This window comes from Lucilia cuprina, chromosome 5 (assembly GCF_022045245.1).
Source record: "Lucilia cuprina isolate Lc7/37 chromosome 5, ASM2204524v1, whole genome shotgun sequence".
NCBI classification, from domain to species: domain Eukaryota; kingdom Metazoa; phylum Arthropoda; class Insecta; order Diptera; family Calliphoridae; genus Lucilia; species Lucilia cuprina.
The window spans coordinates 65369336-65386962 of NC_060953.1; the positions used below are offsets into that span (position 1 = coordinate 65369336).

General features: G+C 30.0%; 1 protein-coding gene across 1 annotated transcript; it reads left to right on the forward strand.

The window, feature by feature from the left end:
* Positions 1 to 1179: 1179 nt before the first annotated feature.
* LOC111679314 (fatty acyl-CoA reductase wat) lies at positions 1180 to 14283 on the forward strand. Its single transcript, XM_023440867.2, has 9 exons — positions 1180 to 1675; positions 1911 to 2039; positions 4950 to 5069; positions 5145 to 5400; positions 7499 to 7688; positions 7758 to 7901; positions 12694 to 12813; positions 13062 to 13319; positions 13753 to 14283. The coding sequence occupies exons 1-9, from the start codon at positions 1250 to 1252 to the stop codon at positions 13862 to 13864; spliced, it is 1755 nt and encodes a 584-aa protein (XP_023296635.2). The 5' UTR covers positions 1180 to 1249; the 3' UTR covers positions 13865 to 14283.
* Positions 14284 to 17627: the final 3344 nt, after the last annotated feature.

The window sequence follows — 17627 nt, forward strand, 5'->3', positions numbered from 1 at the left end:
TAGGCCTGATTTCGCCTATTTGACATTTGTTAACATTAAAAATAAATTATTTTTGGTTTTAAATTTAAAAAAATACTTTATTAATTACATCATTATAATCAAACACATGTACACTTTATATTTGCTTCGTCATAACCTATACTTAAGGGCAAATTCACTTATATATGTGCATGTAAGACAGTCATGGGTATTTTGTTTGATTCCTATGTACATGTGTACAGTCAAATAAATATGTTTTACACGCAATAAACAATAATACATATAAAGTATATTATTTCATGTCAAACTTATTGCTTCTTCATAGCTCAATAGAACTTCGTGTCTATCTACAACAGAATATTGTGGTAATAAGATTTGTTGCCCATTACCGATAACAATTACATGGTAACCACCTTCTTTACCCACTCACGCAGGAGCCCAATATAATTGATTCAAAATTTAAAAAAAAGATTTAAATTATGTCAATAGAACATTTTGTGGCCAAAAGGAATGTATTAAATTGGTATACACAGGATGTAGGAATTAAAAAAAACTGTAAGTTTGTATGAATGTAATACGCATAAATACCCACATGTTGTAATATACATACAAATACATATTTAAAAACAATACAAATGAACAACTAAATAACAGCAAGTGTTCGTTCGTGTTTTTTGTAAACCCACAAACAAATATTTTCACATGCACTTGTGTATGTATAAGGATTGCGGCATGAACGAACGTCTTGCAACACGTCACTCCTTCATCTATCCATCCCATTCATATATTGAATTGTGGGAATTACTTGCAAGAAATCTAACTGTTATTTATTGATTAATTTATTGGTCGAATGATTGATTGTTTAGTTAATACGCTGTTGGTAAGGCGTAAGTGTGTCATTGTGTAAAAAGACATATGTTTCGATTTTCATGGCTAATCGAAAAAATATAACAAAATATTAATAAAACTACACATTTTTTTGTAGTTTTTGTTCATTTATTCAGAAAAGTTTCTACGGTGCGGTTTAGTTTTAAAAAGCGTTTTACTTAAAATTAAAAACAGTACTATTAAAATGGATAATTTAAATTTAAATAATGGTAAATTTAAAACATAAACCTCCCGCAGCATCTTTTAGTAATAAGCCAATTTATATTTTACACATGAATATTTAGCTGACGAGCAGCTCACCAACGATAAATTGCAACACAAATCATTCTCTGCAACGTCAACGACCAGCTCATTGTCACCATCCATACCACATACATTCTCTATGACCAACTTAAACGAATATGAAATTTGTGAAGGTACAACAACAACAAACGATACTACTATGTGTAACCAAGATGGCCAACAAAATGTCATTGGAGGTACAGATGATGTCATCAGCAGGAATACTTACACTCATACTAATAGCAATGGCCAGACTGTTGATGGTAATGCCATCAAACATTCTAGCAACAAAAACTACATCAATATCAATAACAGCAGCAGCGACAACATCAGTGACAGTAAAACTCCCATCAAGGACTTTTACAAAGATGCCACCATCCTGATCACAGGTGGTACGGGTTTTGTGGGAAAAGTATTAATACAAAAATTATTGCGTGCCTTTGAAGTGCGTAAAATTTACATGTTAATACGTTGCAAAGACAACATGACTGTCGAGCAACGTTTGGAGCAGTACTTCAATGAATCGGTAAGTACAATCAATAACAGTTTGATGAACACACACACAAACCATCAGTTGTATATTGCATTTAAATTGCAAAACACCCACTTGCATTTGGGTGGTTGGCCGTAAGTTTATGGTTGTGTCGATGGAAAAGTTTGTAAATATTTATTCACAACGACATACATAAATACTTGATAGTAAATAAATAGTTTTTTGTAAGTAAAATAGTATTAAATGCTTTTTGTTTTCTTTTTCATAGATATTTGATACGTTACGTGCTGAAAATAGTAATTTGTTTGATAAAGTGCATCCAATACGTGCCAATTTTAGTGCATTTGATCTAGATATAGCTGCTAAAGATCGAGAGCTATTGTGTAATGAAGTAACGGTAAGTAGTTGTTTGAAATTTTCTGAACACTTAAATGACTTATTATTGTGATGTAATTATAAACATATGAGTAAAGTTTGAAAGATCTGAGAATTGTATAGAGTTTCTTAAATGTGCTTATTTATGTATTTCATTTGTGAAATGCGCTCAATTATCATCTTAATCTTGATGATCAAAATATTTCCGCTTTGGAAGATAGTAGTTGAAGATAGTCGGTCAAGATCTAGACCAATTCATTTAATCTAGTTAATTTGATTTACATAAAGAGTTTTCATTATTTCATTTGAATCTGTATGTAATTAAGTATTCTTTTAATAGATTTGATATGGAAATTTCTATCAATATTGAAGATTTCAAATACATCAAAGGTATACAATGAATTCATCAATCAGTCGTCTTATTGACTCTGATTCATCTTTATCGTGTGAGTAATATTGTTACTCATAAATTGAACAGTGCTCAAGGTGGTTACCCTAAGGATAAACCTATTGAAATTGTAATATCAGGTGTAAATTGTATAAAGCAGGTTGTATAACATAAGAAGTAATCTTGTTGTTAAATATAGATTGAGGTGATATGGAATTCGTTGCTTGAGCTTGGAGTCCAAGTCTTAATGGTGAAGTGTATGGCCCGCATGCTTATCATTAGACGCAGAGAAAAAACAACGTTTCATATGGTCGCTACTACTATACGATGTTTACTGTAACAATATTTTACTGTTATCTATGATAGAAGTTTAAGGTTTTGCGGTCAATATAATAAGATGTGGAGAAGCTGCCTCGCTTGAAAAGCCATACGTCTGGTTGAAGGCTGGTTCACAGAGGCTTTTTATCATTAGTGTACAAAACCCTTTCTAACCCTAGATTTTCTAAAATTATCTAGTTAAAACTTATCCACCACAATAGATCTGTTGTCCTCAACATCGTTGCACATCAAGCATTGCTGGACTTAAAGATTGTGATCTGTTTGAATTGTGTTGGATGATAACTAAAACGAAAAGACGAGACTTGTCTTCAAGTGTCGATATTATCAATGGCACTACTTTCCAATATCAATATATATGGGCTTATCATGGCTTTAATAGTTTGAATATTGAATTGCTTTACGTGAACTCCGGTTCTGTTGGCTTTATTTCCCCTACAGGGTGAGCTTTTGTCATGACTCACCATCGCCCCATTGTGTATCTAACACGCATGTACAAGCACTTTGCTCAAGTAATCGATCTATCTAGTCTCTTACAAATGCTACCCTATTTCTTTACTTCCAAGATGGAAAAACATCACTTCTGTTTACAACCACTACTCTGTTGAGTCGGCAACAGCACCTAGAGACGTATTCTGTATCCGTATCATATACACTTAAGAAACAACTCATTTCAAGCACTTAGTCCCATAGTCACTCTTTTGTAGGGTATCTGTTGTCTCGGCTATAGCACTGAACATATCCAGAATTGTAGATTTCAAAGTGCATTAATCCTTCAACCGACTTTCACTTCCTGCGAATTTGGCTTTAAACCACAGCCCCTATGTGAATTACGAAGCATCTTCAACCGACAAAGTCCTGTGGGCAACGGACCAACCGTAGTATCAGATTATGTGGTTCTTTGGTTCGACCCAATATCAAATCATTACAATAAAAAGAAATAGATACATATGATCATCATTTCCAGTTTATATTGCTGGTAGACTATTGTAAGACTTTTCCCCGGCATTGCAAACACACCAATATGGTTCAACCCAATGTCAAATCATAGCAAGGAAAGGCCCCAGAAACATTAAGTCATCACCAGTTTATAGTGCCGGCAGACTAGAGGTATTAGTAGTCTTTTTCCATTAATTGTAATAACATCAAGATGGGTAATAGGCCTTTATGTGGTTTCAAGAGTTCAAGCAAAAGTTGCTGCATATATTGGAAGATCATGTATTATTAATGTTAAATTCTAAAGCTTTGAAATTTGTTTCAAAATCAATATAACATTTGGGCATCGATCTCTTCTGTTTACGTATGTGATTATATCTTACACCACTATAGTGGGGAGGGTATTATGCGTTTGTGTTGATGAGCGTAACACTCAAAAATATTGGTCCTACACCCATCAATCGGCTCAGAATCACTTTCTCATTCGATTTAGCTATGTCCGTCTGTCCGTCCGCCTGTAGGTGTGTCTATTTAAACCTTGTACGCACCTTATAATGTCAACAAAAATTGGCAATGCTTAGTTTTCATTTGACCCTGCCCCCCATTCAAACTCCCCTTCAGAAATTGAAGGGGAGCCCTCATTTTTTTATAAAATAATCTATATTTTTAAAATACTGACTGGTGTAGGTTATCATATGGTCGGCAATGTCAGACTATACACTGATACTTATTTAATGTTTGTAAAACTACATCATTGGGATCTCAACCATTCTCTCCAATACGGAACATGTAAACTGCTTTTGCTTTTGTGTGTATGTGTGTGTTTATATTCGTTTTGTTTTAAATAATAATTTTAAATTTAATAACTTTCTAATTACAGAGTAAATATTTATTCTAAAAATGTTAACTATTTCTTATTTAAAATCAAACAATCTAAAGTTAATTCTCCAGATTTGTCACCCTTTAAGATTCTCTTAAACGCACAATAAAAGACATGTTCTGTTGCATGTAAATACATGTAAATAAATGTTTATATCTCTATGTATGTGTATTGGATATAAACTATTGCAAATAAACTTGTAAATTTGTTTAAGTAAATATTTGTAAAAAAGCTATGCGAGTAAATAAAAGAGTATATAAGTCTATGTATTTGTTTGACTGCAGACTATAGTTCATCAATGAGTTAATTGAATGGTTGTTGCAAACAATTTTTTCACAGTTTTTATTTGCATGTTTTGTAATTTGTTTTTTTTTTGATTATTTATTTTACAGATTGTTTTCAATGTTGTTGCCTCAGTGAAATTTAATGAAAAAATTGGTGATGCTATCGACATCAATGTTTTGGGTACAAAGAAAATATTGGATTTAGCCATGGAAATGAAAAATTTAAAGGTAAGCTAAAGTTGCAGAAAATAAAAAAACGATAGTTTAAATAATTGTTTAAAAAATTTAATATTTTATTTACAGTCATTTGTGCATATTTCTACATTGTATTGCAATTGTAATTTGAAAAAGATACAAGAGAAAGTTTATGAAAATGAGATAGGTTATGAGAAGATCATGCAGATTTTCCGCATATTTGATGATGAAACTTTGGAAAAATTTAGACCCTGTTTGATTGGTGAAATGCCAAATACCTATACCATGACTAAGAAATGTGCTGAGAATTTAGTTAACCACCGGGCCTTCTATTTACCAGCTGGCATATTTAGACCCCCTATAGGTAAGTTACTTTTTGAACTATTTACTATGTACTTTTGTTTGTCTTGAGCTTTAGTGTTTGTTATCTAAAAAAAATATCATTATTTTACTTGTTTAGTGGAGCATGAGTTAAGCAGACAACACCCTTGGGTCCATATATACAAAAAAAAGTAGAAATTGTAGAATAAAGTTAGTAAAAAATAACGTTGCAAGTCATTATGAACAGTCAGTTAATGGTTTTAGTTTGTTAAAAGTGTAGCAAAGAATCTAAATGATAAAAAATTACTATTTTGCACATTTTTTTTTACTTTTGTTAAATTTCTGTTTCTGTTTGTTAGTCTTTTTTTTGTGCAACATGAACATTAGTGAGTAAAATAATGTCCCAGTGGTTGAGTATACGATTCTTTGTGTCCATTGTAAATTCAATTATTAGGTTACTATATGAACTCAGAAAGTAGTTTTGTTAATTTCCTTATAAAGTTTGAAGAAACAGCTATCTACGGCTTTTTGGATAATTTTTTCCAGGACCAATAGGTCAAAAGGACCAAAATATCCATCTTTGAATCTTTCTAACTCCAGTAGTTCTTGACTCATTGTGACTGGCCTACTATACAAGAGTTCTTTTAAGTTGGATCTCTTGACACTCAATTGCCTTTTAATAAATTCTCATAGTGGAGAGATTACAGTTATCTAACTTCTTTTCCGATTCATTTCTTTTTAGCCCCCTAATAAACACCGAATTCGAATGTAAAATTTTTAGCAAATGTCTTTATGTTTAAAATTCAAATAATAGTAAAAACAACTATTCTTGTGTGTGTTTTTTTTTTTGTTTGTTTTCTGGTTCTGAGAATCAGAGCAAAAGATGTAAATAGATAAACCAAACAAAAGTTTGTCATTCAGATGCAATAGTACAAAAAAATAAAATAGATACAAACAAATAACTAACAAACTAAATACTTACACCAACATCAACACACTCATACACATGCACCACATGTTAACATATAAAGAATCCTTTAGGACTGTTCAAACTTACTTAAACTATGGGTATTTGGGGGTAAAACAAAACAAAAGACATTGTTAAGAATTGTTACAATTTAAGAGCAGAATAAGGAGTCAATAATTGTACTTTAATTAAAGTTAAATATTATTTATTTATGTATTCAAAGTTCAGTGAAGTCTGAACTTTGAATACAACAAAATAACTTGCTCCAAATTTGATCAAGATTCTCATCATGTTTATTTCTGTTTAATCTCTTTTTCGAGCAGCCGCTTGTACGACGGCTATAAGAAATAGTGGACCTACACTAACAAAATTTTATACACTTCGTCCGAAGGACATAGCAAATAATTTGTATCTTCAAAATAGAACAGCAAAAAAAAAAAAAAAATCAGAAAAAGAATACGTGCTAAGTCCTAAAAAAATTGTCATAAATATTCAACAGTACTATTTTTTATTGTTTTACTACCGATATTAAAAAAGGAGAAATTTGTGAAAAAACTGCGTTCACAGATTTTAAAAATATGATGTCTGGTACTTTTCCAAACTTTGTACTTTTAAGGGTTGAAAATGTGTAACAAAGGTGATTTTGGTACTTTTTTTAATCCTTTTTAACTTTTAACTAATAAACATAACAAAAGTTTTTTTTTCTTTTTAATTCAGTCCTTTTTTGTAAAAAAGGAAAAAACTGTATATTTGATACTTTTTTTAGTACATTAAGACAATCAAAAAAGGGGAGCACATTGAGCCAACTTTAAAAAAAATTTGAAAAATAGTTTATTGACAAACACACTATACCTATAGGATTTGGGTTCAAAATCGGGTAAATTGTTTGGTACTTTTTGCAAGACTATAAGAGGGAAATGTTTGGTACTTTTTGCTCATCAAATAGTACTTTTTATAATTTTTTTAATATTGAACTTAGCAATATAAAATCAACAAGAGGTGATTCGTAGCTACTTTTTCGTTCTTCAAATGGTACTTTTTGTATGTTCTCTAATATGAAGACAAAACACAAAATTGAATCTAGAAACATACATTTTAACATACAGATTCCTTTTTTTTTACTTTCTTCAATGTTACACTTTTCCTAAACAATAATTAATTTTCATTATCACAGTTATGTCTACTTACAAGGATCCCATACCCGGTTGGACGGATAATTTATATGGTCCTTCGGGTCTTTGTACATGGTCGGCACGTGGTCTAGTACGTTGTATTTATGGCAATTCAAAGTGTAAGGCGAATATGGTGCCCGCCGATTATTGTGTTAATGCCATGATATCCAGTGCATGGGATGTGGCCAGAAGGTTAGTAAAACTGCAATTATAAAATAAAAATAATTTATGTTAATAATGTTTTTTTTCTGATTTTTTTAGATATAAAGCTGCTGCTCAAGAATCTAAAATAAGACATGAAATTCCGGTTTATAATTATATATTCGATAAAAATAATTTAACCTGGGGCCAGTATATGCAATTGTCACGCAAAGGATTTCATGAGCCTTTCGATAAGGCGTTGTGGTGAGTATAATTTAAATTTTAAATATTTTCTTTTTAATGACAGAATCTGTGCAACACAAACGTCATTCAAATAATATTTTGAAAAAAAAACAGAAAGCATGAAAAAATCTAAAAAAAAACTATACATGGACACACAGACGGACGGACATCGTTAAGTCTATTCAGAATGTGATTCTGACTCGATCGGTATACTTTAAGGTAGCTATAGAACTAATATTTAAATGCGTTACAAACCTCTGCACAAACGCATAATACCCTTCCGACTATAATGGTGTAATGCTTTTCTATATTAGGCGAATACTTATTATTTGGAACTTCAATAAATCATTAACACGTATACGTACAGGTGTCGTTCATAATAGCAATGCATAATTACATGAAGTTTTTTTTTTTGATCTTATATGTTTAAAAATTGCATACAGTGAAATAGAAAGGGATAGTGTATGAATTCAAAATCTTAATCAAAGTTCTAAGTCTAACTTTTTTATTTTAATATTAGGTTCATTTTACTAACCAGAATTTTTAAAATAAATCATTTTAACAGAATACTAAAAAAAATATTTTATTGCTAACTTCAAAGTGCATAAAGTTATATAGTCTGTCAATATTTAAGAGCTACAAATACAAAAAAATATATATTATAAAAATAAAAATATTAAACCACTACTTATTCCCAACAAGTCAATAATAGTGAGTGTAATGTAAATTTATGTTCTTTACTTATAGATACATTTATGTAAAATTTATACAAACTACAAATATAACTATTCATATAGATAAATATATATGTAGTATGTACATTTACTTACATTGAATGTATGTAGTTACAAGTAAATGTAAAAAAATATTACTATTGTTCTGTAGTACATCCTATGTATGTATATACGTACGTACTATTAACACCATTACCCACTCTACAATCATTTTAAAGTCACTGCTTTTCGCAGTTTTATCCATTCAATTCTTGTTGCAAATAACCACTCATACATAGAGTTTGAAATTGTTCATATGCAACTAAATAAAAATAAATAAAACACCTCGCTAGTCTTCCCCTTTTAAGAGGGTTTTTTTTTGTAATTTTTCTATGGTGGTTTTTTAACGACTTGTGCTCGAATGAATTTGACATATTTTATGGATTTAATACAAAAACAAACAATAAAAATGTACACAGGAACTACAAAAAAATATATGTGAGTGCATAAAGACTACATATACATTTACAAGTACATGTAAAGATAGATAAATATTTTATATATACATATATAAGAATATGTATGTATGCATGTGTATTGACAGATTTACATATTCTTGTAAAAACTATCAAAATAACATTTGTTATGTAAACCAACTAAGTATAGTGCAGAAACCAAGATCAGTTTTAAAGTACTCTAAACAAAGGTAAAGTCATTGTAGTTCTAAATCAGTAACTTTAAAATCGTATTCGTAATTGCTAGATTAATTTAATATTACATTGGTCAAAATGAAGGGAATCTTGTGCGTTTGTAATACGGTTTGAAGGACCATAAACAGTTTTTAAGAAATTGTTATTTGTGCCTTCCAAAAGTCTAGGAGAACTAAATCTATGTTTATTTAATTACATTATAGTGTTAGAATACTTTTTCTTGCATAGCACGAAGGACCATAACATATAGTTCGAAGAACCATAAACAGTCTTTAACATTTCGTTAAGAAATTTATATTTTTATTAAAAGTTTAGAAGATCTTGATCTATATTTATTTTAATATATTATAATGTTAGCATACTTTTTCTTACATATCTTGACAGACCATAAAATATGACATACTTTGATATTTTGGTTTCAAAAAGTCTAAAAGATCTAGATCTATATTTGTTTTTCTTACATAGCTCGAAGGACCATTAAATATGACAAATATTAGTTTGCACATTGCAATTCTCTAAGTTTTAAACGGTGCTAAAAAATCAGAAGAAAATTTATAAAAAACTTATGTCTTGCTTAGATCGAGGTCTATTTTTTTAAGATCTTTTCATTGATTTTCAGTGATTTCTAAATGTATTTATTGTTAAATAACAAAGTTATCAAAAGCAAATGTTACAAAACGAACGGTTAATCTATATTTAGAATCAACAACCAGATTGGATTCTATGAAAAGAACACAATAATAAAAAAACTAACAAAACTATAATAACAATTTTTTACATGAAAAAATATACACATTAGACGGGTTCAACTTTTATTAAAAAACTAATCTGAAACAAGCGTGTTTTATACACATACATTAGGGTGTTCCAATGGAAAATTTTTCAAGAAATACCGCTCAAACAAAGCATATTATACGTTAAAAATAAAAAGCAAAGTTTGTTTTTGAAAAGGTCTCATGTCGGTTGCCAAATGGTTTGGGGCATAAATGATACAAATTCTTATAAAAGGCAGTCTTCCAAAAGTCACCCATTAGTGGATATATATGTCAAAGTTTTTCATGTTCGTTATGGCAATGAAACATGGCTTTTACAATGATTTAACTTTTAAATGAAGGCTTGTAAAAGAAGTTTACTAAATAACATAACTGTACTTGTTATACACATATTTTCAATCAAACATTACCATTACCTCCCTAATATCTAAATTTATGCATAAATGTTACGGACACACACACACATACACAATACCCATAACTAACTCAAAACACTTGGCAAACTATTTCATCCAATAACTTTATCTGCAGTATAATTTAAAACCGATACAGCAATATATTGATACCAACCATATGATGATAGTGGAAGTGGTGCTGAATATGGATAAAAACGTATAAAACGTATTACATAACACAGCAGTTCTGAAAGAAATCTATGTATGCCTTTTAGAAAGTATTATTTCTCAAATTATAAACTTAATTGGCCGAATTGACTGAAATGTTTCTAATGCAGAGTGACATTTAGAAGCAAAAGTTTAGATACCATTTTAGAAATCTTAGGGCAACCAACCGGAAATCTATTTTAAATAAAGTGTTTTTAATTTTCTAAAACAGTTTTTTAATGCAACAGTAGTAGTCTGTGCAAATATTATTTGGTACCGATACTTCGAATTGTAGGGTATATTCCTTTTTATACATAAGTAGAAATTTGCGTATGCAAAATAAAAAGTGTATGCAACACACGGATACAAACACACTCATCGATGTCATGCTATGCTTTTGCCAACATATTACACAAACAAAAAATCCCCGAGAATGACACATACAAACAAACATAAGCTGAAATGAAGTTTGAAAGGCTCAAGTCGACTGTTGGATACTTTTAGAGCGTTGACAGCAGAATGTTTAAGCTTCAAGGTGATTCCATTCAATAGCTTTTGAATTGCTTTAGGGGCTATACCCAGTGTGCTTTGCCTAAAAAGAATATAAATAAAAAAGTTACTTTACTATTTTGATTTTTAGCATTAATAGTTTTCCAGATATATGATTTTCTGTAATTACTTCTTATAAATAATGCTATGCCAACGATTGGCAGTTCATCAAATTTACTACATATACAATTTTTTATATATTTACTATATAAGTAAGACGATAGTTTATTTTATTGAAAGTTCTTTATGTAAAATTTCACAATTCTCTAATAGTTTCCCAGATATACATATGCATTTTTGTATATAATTCACATGAGCGGATTAAAGTCCCTCTAATGAAAATCGGTCCACTTTTTCCAAAATATCCGTCAATTTTTCCCCAAATGAAGATGTTAATGTTTTTGTGCAAAATCTTAAGAAAATTGAAGTATTACAAATGGGATGTGCCATGCCCTTTATTGTCCGCCTATTTATTATCAAAATATTTGTATGATTAACAAAATGATTTGTGCAAAACTTGAGAATTTTAGCTGTAAAAGTGTCTCACATATACGAACTTTTGCATTTTATTCATATGGGAGGTCCAAAGTCCTGTTAAGGAAAGACCGCCTATTTTCCTAATTTTTCCCCAAATCCATATGGCAAGAGTCACTGCGCCTATAGCTAGATCTTCAAGTACTCACATGGTTACGATAAAATTTGATGACTCTAACTGTTATATCTTCTCAAACATAATGATTTAATATGTTTTTATATAGGAGGTGCCACGCCCACTATAGCAAATTTGCCCATTTTGACTTTAAATGTTTATATGGATGTCAGAATTGCCCATATATAATTTTAAAACTCTAACTGATATTTAATACTTTTTTGTATGTGGGCGTGGCAAGAAATTTTATTGCAGCCTTTTAGTCGCCTATAAACCAACATATAATCTTGGCTATATTCTAAAAAGTTTAGTGTTAGTGTTATGTTTGAAAAATTAATGCCAGTTAAGTGATAAAAACCTGTCACCATATATAAGAAAAAACATTTGGAAATATTATCTTTAGGGAAAAGAATTGAAATTAGCATTGTCAGGAAAGTAAGATTCAATCACTATTAACTATTATTGAACATAAAAATTTTCAAACTTTACACATAAAAGACACAAACACAACAATGAATTAATATGAACCAAAAATTTTCGATTAAATTATTTAAATCCCCACGATGATAAACACAAAAACAAACAAGCAAACGACTGACGAACGGACGGACGGACGGACAGATACACAGATAGATAGACCAACAAACATTAACGTTTGAGCGAACAAAATGTCATTGTAAAAACTTTACAATATACATACATACAAACCTACTACATGCATAGGTATATGTATTAAGTATGTGCGTGTATATATATGTGTCCTATCCTACTTCTGTTTTTTTTAATGCTCTTTTCTGTTTTCTGGTTTTTGGATCAGGTGCTTTTCGTACATAATAATACCATGGAAGCCATTACATTATACCGCCTCCATCTTTCTACATCATATACCGGCTTATGTACTAGATTTAATTGCCATGGCTACCGGACAGAAATGCATGTAAGTATGTCAATTATTTATTTTTTCTTTTTCATAAAACTTGTTTGGCAGGATTCTCTCAGTAGCTTTGTATCTAGCGAATGTATTTGTTCGTATTCAATTGAATTTGAATAATGCAAAATGCTATTGAATATACACACAGACACATAACTACATGCATGCATATTCATGCAAAGATATTTAAAGTTGATTTTGATGTTATTGTCCCATTCATTATTATCTTCTCTTCTCTTTCTTTTTTTTTGTAGTTATATTAAAGCTTATTCAAAGATTACCAAAATCATTTACATGATGTCCTGGTTTGGTCTCAAAGAATGGATGTTTTCCAATCAAAATATCGCTGAATTGGATGCATTGATGACGGACGAAGAAAAGAAAGTTTTACAATTCAATACCAATACGATTAATTGGCATGAATATTTTCGTTCCTATTTAAGTGGTATACGAAAGTATTTCTTTAAGGATACGGAAAATGATTTAAGCAAAAGAAAAACTTTTTATCGTAGGTATGTATTGTTGCGTTTGAACTACTTATATGTTTTAACAACAAAAGCTTTTATAGAAACAAATAATATAAGTCCAAACCGGATATTAATTGCATACTTATTATGAGATATAAAACAAAAATATATTTAATTTCTTTAGCTTAAGTAGTTTTTAATTACATTTTTTCGGTTGGGTTTCTTAGGCAGGGTCACTTGCAACTGTGACACAGTGCTACAGTTATGAACTTGCACAATAATCAAAAACTGTAAAAACCAAATATTTTCTTCTATTTTTTTCATACACTTACTGAGAAAGTGTTAAAGGACAGACGATTTTCATTTTCTTAGTTGACAAAATTTGTTAACCAGTGCATTTATTTATGTTACTGCAATTTTCTTACATTTTCTATAACTTGTTGTTCATTGTCTTTTATTTCAACCTATTTTTTTCTAGATGGCTTTTCATACACAACCTGTTAAAGACTTCATTTGGTGTTACACTCATTATGTGCCTTCTAAGGATTTATTACAAACTTTTCAAAATCATACCAAAAATTACACTCTAAGATAACTTGCAGTAAACGATGCAGTGAATGTTGTTACATACGAACTCCTAACAATAATTAAGCGAACCCTGATACCTACATACCTTTGTACAACTAGTAATTACGTGGCCTGGTCAACAAAACCATAAATAAAACTTAAGAAGGTGGCAGCACAGCAAGCAGCAGAATACATACTTAAACTATTTTCATTTCCAGGATTTTGATTTGTAATTGTAGAAAAAAAGGAAACAAAATAGAAAATATTAATGTGTTTTTAATCTTTTCAAAGTTTTATTTTATTGTATTCTAGAGAAAAATACTAAGTATATACTGCAGCACAAATATGTGTTTTACTTATTAACTTATTTCTCTTCTATGTATTGTTATAATTAATGAACTTGTATCAAAATATTTATTTATTTATTTATTTATTTACTAAACTATATATATTCTCATTTATTACAGAAAATAAAATAAAACCAAATACTTTAAGACGAAAATGTTATTTATGATGGGACTTAATATAATTTATATTAAGCAGAAAATAAATTAATATAATTACGTATTTTTTGAAATCTTACTTTAAATATATATATAAATAATTTATAAATTCATTTATACAAATGTATAACAATTTAAGATAAACTTTTTCAAAAAATTTAAGTCTTTGAAATATTTTATATATTTCAGTGTGTAAGAATACTATTATTTCTTTGTTAAAAAATAATGTAAAAATTATTTAATATTTTCCTGTGGCTCTGCAAAAGAAATGAAAATATAGGTTATGTGATATACTTATTTGCCTCCAGTAGAAGTTGAGAAATATACATGTATAGAAATAATTATTTTTATTTATAAGAAAATATATAGGGGAGTTTTTAACTTTATAACTAAAGTAAAAACAAGTGGTATAGTATCTCAGAAAAAAAAACTCTAAAACGTAATGAGTTAAAATGCTAATAACATCTCTTTTCACTACTATGCTAATGAAGAGCATTTTAAATCATTATTTTCACACGGCGATGTCATTAGAGGCAAGTACTTCAACGCTCGCTTACAAGTAGGGAGTTAAAGAAGTATATTTTGAGAATACGAACCAGGGACTTCGGTTTGTTAGTTAAATATTCTACTCACTGCACCACTGCATAGCTATTTTATTGAGCGTCAAATAATGGTTTTCAGATACAAATGATTTTCAGATACAACCATAAATATTTTCAACTTTAGAGGCCCGCCCACCCTAAAGTAGGCGTGGCCGACAAAAAATTTTTACGTCATTTCACTCACAAATAAACTCTCTATTGGTGGTGAAATTTTCGACGTGATTTGAAAAATTTCACTAAAACCTACTTAAGCCAGAACTTCTATATCAAATAAATAGAAAGTCATTACTCGAATACTTCAAAGTAATAAAGACGGTAAGTAGTAGTCGTTGAAAAGTAAGTGGTTATGCTAGTACAACCAATTACTGAGTTTTTTGCTGGGATAGTGGCGAACGAACTTCGCGAATTATACACAAAAAACGGTTCTGATCAACAGAATGACTAACTCACTATGTAACTACCATACTAACTAACTAACTAACTAACTAACTAACTAACTAACTAACTAACTAACTAACTAACTAGCTAACTAACTAACTAACTAACTAACTAACTAACTAACTAACTAACTAACTAACTAACTAACTAACTAACTAACTAACTAACCAACTAACTAATTAACTAACTAACTAACTCACTAACTCTAACTAACTAATTCCTTAACCTCTTTAAGCCGGCGCAACCACACTACTGAGATGGCTGTGTTGTTTTGGCAACAGCACTTAGAGACATATTTGGTAGTCCGAAGTACCCAACAATGAACAACAAAGGAAACTAGGTAATTAGGTATAGGATATACCAGTCCTTAAACCAACACTCTCTCCCCGCGATTTTGGGTATTAAACCACAGCCACTACGTGGATCCCGAAGGAATCTCAACAAACTTACCAGCCACGACATAGACCTGCTGGAAACTGGCCACCCGTAGTGCCAGATTATATGGTGCTCTGGTTAGACCTCATGCTAAATCATTCCGAGGCGAAGCCAAGGATACACTTGACATCACCAATTCATAGTGCCGGCAGACTAGTGGTATTGGTAGCACCTCTTTACCCCGGTATTGCAATACAGTTCTTCATGGAAACATGCCCCGGGGGAGTCACATGGACAGTTGGTGGCTAGTGAAAACCCTAAATGATTAGTTAAATGGATAGTTCTGTACTGTCAGACAAAACTGCTGATCTCCTTATTATTTGCACCACTTATATTCGACCAAAAATTGGAATGCAACTCTCAGGTATTGGTCGATTAATTAAGGATTTAGTGCATGGATTAAATGAGAACATATAAAAGTAGACTTTTTGATAGTTTTTCGTTCTTTCTCGAACTTTATGATTATTCTACAATTTTGAAATATAATGTTTAATTTATATATTTTGGTACTTTAACGTTTTTCAAAAGGTACTTCCTGAATTTTCTCAATTATTTTATATATTTTCTTCAATATTTTATAAAACTCTTAATTAGACAAGTAGAAAGAATGAATTGGAATTTGTAAAAGAAGAATTATTTGTATTTTTCAACATTAAAATGGTATTTTTATTTTGATTTTCCAGACTATATAAGGGATTGTGATGAAATAAAAAAAAAACAACTTTCTGGTACTTTATAAATATTTTTATGTTTAATTATATGTTGTTAAGTAAATTGACCTATCAGTAACTTTTTTGATTTTTATCAGATTATTTTTACACGAATTAAGCTATAAATATATAAAAATGATTAAACTAATAGATTACATTTTCATAAAAATATATATTAAATTTATATATTTTCTTCTTATCTTAATGATAAATTCACTGTTTTCATACAACATTCGCAAAAAACTGTCTATAAACAAGTTGACTCTTTTAAATTGTATGGGAACACAAAAAATTATTTTTTTTTTTAAATAGACTTAACATTAAAAACTCTACTTTAAAACTACAAGCAAACATTGACAGTGAATTGATGCACTTAGACGACAAACGCGAGTACTTAATTTTTCTTATTCGTACTAAATAACCCGATTATCACCACACGCACACTTTTGAATACATGTTCTCATGAACAACTTGTACACACAGTTACTATATTCGTATATAAGCCAGTTTTATCATTTAACGTGTGAAATGTTTTTGTTTAAACGTGTTTCTGCTTTTTTTTTGTTGTTGTTGTTGGTTGGCTTGTTTGCAACGGAGCGTATGTGTATAAATTTCATATAAAAACGTGTACTCATCCTCGATTTACTGTTTGAATATTACTGATGCTCGATGTTGATGTTACCGATTCAGATGCTTTTCTACTTCCTTGCCTGGTTATTATGTTCTCGTGACGTATTAAGAGGTGTGTACATACGTATGGGTACACGGAGATGATAATATTCAAAGCACAAAAGACTGCCTGCCATTATCGAGAAGTGTGAATACAAATATACCTCAGGGAATGTTGACAGTTACTTTAACGACAACGACTTTCAATGTGATTCACATTAAAGACAATGAGTGCAAAAAACGTAGGAAACTCATAGAATACATATTTGTATTTTGGATGCAAAGTTGAAGCGGTTTAAAATTGAAATATTTTGCAAAAAAATTTTAACAAAAAAAGTAGAAATTTTGAAGGACATGGCATTTTCTATATATAAATTTAAGCCTTATAAAACTTTAAGTAAACTGGAAAAATATGAGTCAAACCTTTTT